Source organism: Pinus tabuliformis, chromosome 2_1 (genome assembly GCF_031772625.1).
Source record: "Pinus tabuliformis cultivar Carrire ecotype Pingquan chromosome 2_1, CPIR1, whole genome shotgun sequence".
NCBI classification, from domain to species: domain Eukaryota; kingdom Viridiplantae; phylum Streptophyta; class Pinopsida; order Pinales; family Pinaceae; genus Pinus; species Pinus tabuliformis.
The window spans coordinates 6,582,914-6,587,176 of record NC_142299.1 but is presented as its reverse complement, the minus strand read 5'-3'; the positions used below and the strand labels follow the sequence as shown (position 1 = coordinate 6,587,176).

Below are 4,263 nucleotides of genomic sequence, written 5' to 3'. Positions count from 1 at the left end.
TACAGTTGTCATTTAAATGCTGCGTTTTATTTCATCATGTATATTAGCTGTACATAACAAGCTGTTTTGATTACTGTTGTTTTACATTAATTTTGTTATGCTTCTGTATATTAGCTGTACATAAATTTCTTTCAAGTTGATTGTAGATTAGTGATGCACATAGCCTTTTAATGACTAATGACATGATAGAATCATCTTGTCCTTCTGCTGAAGCAGCAAGGATACTGGGTCTCATAGTCACTAGCTCATTGTTTGGTTATTGCATTTTATTTTGATTGAACTAGCTGTATATTTACACTTTTGTTTAAATACTAATTCCATCAATAACATGTTTTAAGTTCTTTTGAAGTGCTAAGTTTTGGAAGTTACCATTAGGGACATAGGCCTTGTCTTGAAATCTTTATCCATACTTGTCCTTTAAAAGTATTCTTAAGACCTTAGAATAGGATTTCCATTTGCATTAAACACTTTAGAAAACCAACAAGAACAAAACCCCAAAAACAACATAAACTATAAAACAACGAAGTAAGAGAAAGGTTAACTAAGCACATATGGTGCACCACACTTCATCAGTTTACGATACCCAGATTGATAATTTATGTAGAGCAATTTAAGACGTTAAATTGACTAGACACCACTATTACTTTCAGAGGTCTCACCATGGAAATCACCCCAGAATATATCAGTAGAGTTACCAGCCTTCCCCTTGGATTACCTTGGAGCAAAGAGGAAAATCCAATGGGACAAATTTCCAAGAAAACCTTCTTCCAACCAGATGAAAATCCTATAGAAGACAAAAATGGCATTAGAAGAACAAGCATAACTTACCCTTTGGATGAGGTCAGTTACCAAATCATCAAGTATATTTCCTATGAAGGGAGGTATAGCATATTTTATGGCTACCATTTTAGACTTGTCCACGAGTTGAGATATGGCATGAACATTCCTACACCCCAAAAACTCAGCATCCCCTATTTTCTCCTGCAGTCCCTTATAGACTCCAGCATTAAGTTAAAGGCAGGGGGTCCATATCAATTGGCTCACCATGGAACCCAGGAAGATCTCTCTACAACCTAGGGTTCTAAAGTGCCTCTGCAACGACGCATCCCGTTATCCTTTTTCTGGATCCTCTCTCCGTTTCACACTCCATACTGTGACTTCAGCCTGCTGTTACTCGCTGCGCCACAATGGCATTCCCCCAGGGGGGTTCCAAGCCCCCCCGACACTTTCGATAGTGGTCCTCAAGCGACGAATACCACTGAAACTCTGGGCACTGCTGAGCATGACAAAGAAAAATGACACCCTCTAATGCAGGAAATGACAAAAGACTTCACTGTGCAGCTCGACAGAAACAATGAAGAACAAGAAGGAAACTCCAAGCAACAGGAAACGCCAAAGTGTACCTCATCGACATGCAGACCTGTAGCTACTGAAAGACCCAAAATAGAACTTCCCAGCCACCGAATCAATGGTCAGATCCAATACATGAAGGACCATGCGCTCATTGGAAAATTTATTGGATTCTGGCCAACGGAAAAAGCCTTGCATGGATGGATTTCAGCCAAATGGAAACCCAAGGGACAGGTCACCTTGCAGCTAGGACCGAAAGGGTTTTTCACGGTGATTTTCTTCTGCATCGAAGATCGAAATAGGGTTATGGATGAAGGTCCTTATTTCTTCAACTCTGCTGGCCTGTATTTAAGAGCTTGGAGAGAGAGATTCAACCCTGACAAGGAGGATCTCAGCTGGGCGCCAGTATGGATTAGGCTATACTCGCTCCCCGTGGAATATTGGGATGAAGAATCACTCAGAGAGATAGGAAAGGGGCTGGGAGAGTTTGTCAAAATTGCTGAAGAAATGAAGTTGTGTAGATATACCTCATACACCTGCATTTGTGTCTTCATGCACTTGGACAAAGCCCTTCCGGAATCGGTAAGCCTCTTCCACGATGACTATGAATGGATTCAACCCTTAGATTTTGAACATGTTCCCTTTCACTGTCATAAATGCCATGCCCTCGGACATCTGTTCAGGGACTGCCCTCTAAATTCTCATCCACAAGTATTTGAACTCTCAGGCAAGGCGGACCATGAGGGTTTCACCAAGGTTGCAAGTCGCAAGAGATCGCACAAAAAACCCTCCTCTGGGAAAAAACCCCATCAGGATGCTGCTTCCATCCCCTCCATGAGCAACAGCTTCGAGGTTCTGGCAAAAACTCTGGAAGACCCAACCCAAATCTCTATGTCAATCCCTCAGCCGATTATCTCATCTCCCCTGATCCCCCCTTCGGCCTCCTCTCCCAAACCCCTGCCTCCAAAAATCTTAAGTGGGACTCTCAAAGTAGGCCCAAAAAACCCTGAAGGGAAATCCAAGGAGATGGATGTGGATGATCCCCAAAACCAATCCTTGCACTTAGCGCTCATTTCAGAGGAAAGTAGTCAAGCGCAACACATGGATGAAGAACCAGAAAGCATAGATTTGGGTGGTCTAGATATTTTTGAACTACAACAAGTTTGCAAAAAGAAGGAGTATGACAAAATCCAAGAGCATCAGCTTAGTACTCTGGAAGTCATCATATCCAGAGCCTATCAGCAACAACAGTTGGGAATACAACCGGGAAGTCAATGGGACGGCTACCTCCTTCCAAAAGACACCAAAAAACATGGAAGAAAGATAGACCTCCAACGAACTATAGCCATAGGGAAAATCCTGGTTGACTCAGGTAGATATGCTAAATTGACAAAGTACTACAAGCCCACTACTAATAGTGAATCATGAAGCTCACTTCATGGAATCTAAGAGGGCTCAATAGCCCTGGGAAACTTAGAATGATTAAAATTATGATAAAGCAGGAACAGCCCCAGATATTCTTTCTGCAGGAAACAAAATGCAACAGTAACACCCTGGGAAACATCCTTTCAAAAGCTTGGCCAGGCTGTCACTCGGTTGCTGTGGATGCGTCAGGTGCCTCTAGAGGTTTGGAAATTTCCTGGAATACGCAAGCAATAACGCTTTCAAATTTCCATGCATCCCATAACATTATTCAGGCAACGTTTCACATTATTGGCACTAACACTCATGGTCATCTTACCAATGTTTACTTTCCGCAGGAAGCAGCCAACAAAATTGCTCTTTTAGATACCATAGAAGCACTCAACTACAATAGAGACCATCCTCTTTGGATCATTGGAGGAGACTTCAATATGATCACCAAGTTAGAGGAAAAGACGGGGGGTCGGGCCAGGCTGGAACAGGAAATGGACCACTTCAAAGATTTTATCCACAACAATATGCTAATAGACATGCAAACCTCCAATGGAATGCACACCTGGAGCAATCGCAGGGCTGGGCGACATCAAATTGCTTCAAAACTTGATAGATTCCTCATCTCGGATAACGCAGTGCATCTCGGAGGTGACCTAACAACATCCATCCTTCCATACTCTGGATCTGACCACTGGCCTATCTCTCTCCAATGGCAATGGCCAGGTGACTCAACCAGACGTCCATTTAGATTTGAAGCATTTTGGTTATCCCATCCCGCTTTCAACGACTTCATCAGATTCACCTGGAACAACTTCTCTGTGCCAGAGGGATAAAAAATGTTCCAGTTTCAACAGAAGCTCAAATTCCTAAAAGCCCAAATCAAAAGCTGGAATAAAGAGACTTTTGGCAACATCTTTCAGGCCCAACAAGACCTCAACAAGGAAATGAAAGATCTCCAGCAACAGATAATCACAGAGGGATACAAGGATGGGACTCTGGAATGGGAAAGGCACATACATAATCAATTGGAGGAGAGAAGAAAGCAGGAAGAAATTCTCTGGAAACAAAAATCCAGGATTAGATGGCTGAAAGAAGGCGAAAGAAACACTAAATTCTTCCACAGAACTACTATTCAAAGAAGAATGCACAACACTATCTCTTTTATACAAAAGCAAGGGGGGGAAGAGTGGAAAACCATGCAGAGATTGAACAGGAATTCATCAATCACTTCCAGGAGGTCCTACAAGAACCCCAGATTGATAGACGGCATGCTATAGAAAAGATCACTCAAAATGTGCCAAAAGTTATCACAGAAGAACACAACCAACTCCTTCTATGACCTGTAGCGCCCGAGGAGGTGGATTTGGCCATGAAGCAGCTTAAGGAGGGCAAAGCTCTGGGACCGGACGGCTTCTCCACAACTTTCTTCCACTCTTTCTGGGAACTTATAAAAGAGGAAGTGTGGCAAGTGGTGGAGGAATCACGCTCTCTTCACTG

General features: G+C 42.8%; 1 protein-coding gene across 1 annotated transcript; it reads left to right on the top strand.

Annotated features, from left to right (window-relative positions):
* The first annotated feature begins 2,840 nt into the window (after positions 1–2,840).
* On the top strand, positions 2,841–3,599 carry LOC149198422 (uncharacterized). Its single transcript, XM_089403697.1, has one exon. The coding sequence runs from the start codon at positions 2,841–2,843 to the stop codon at positions 3,597–3,599; it is 759 nt and encodes a 252-aa protein (XP_089259823.1).
* The last annotated feature ends 664 nt before the right edge of the window (positions 3,600–4,263 follow it).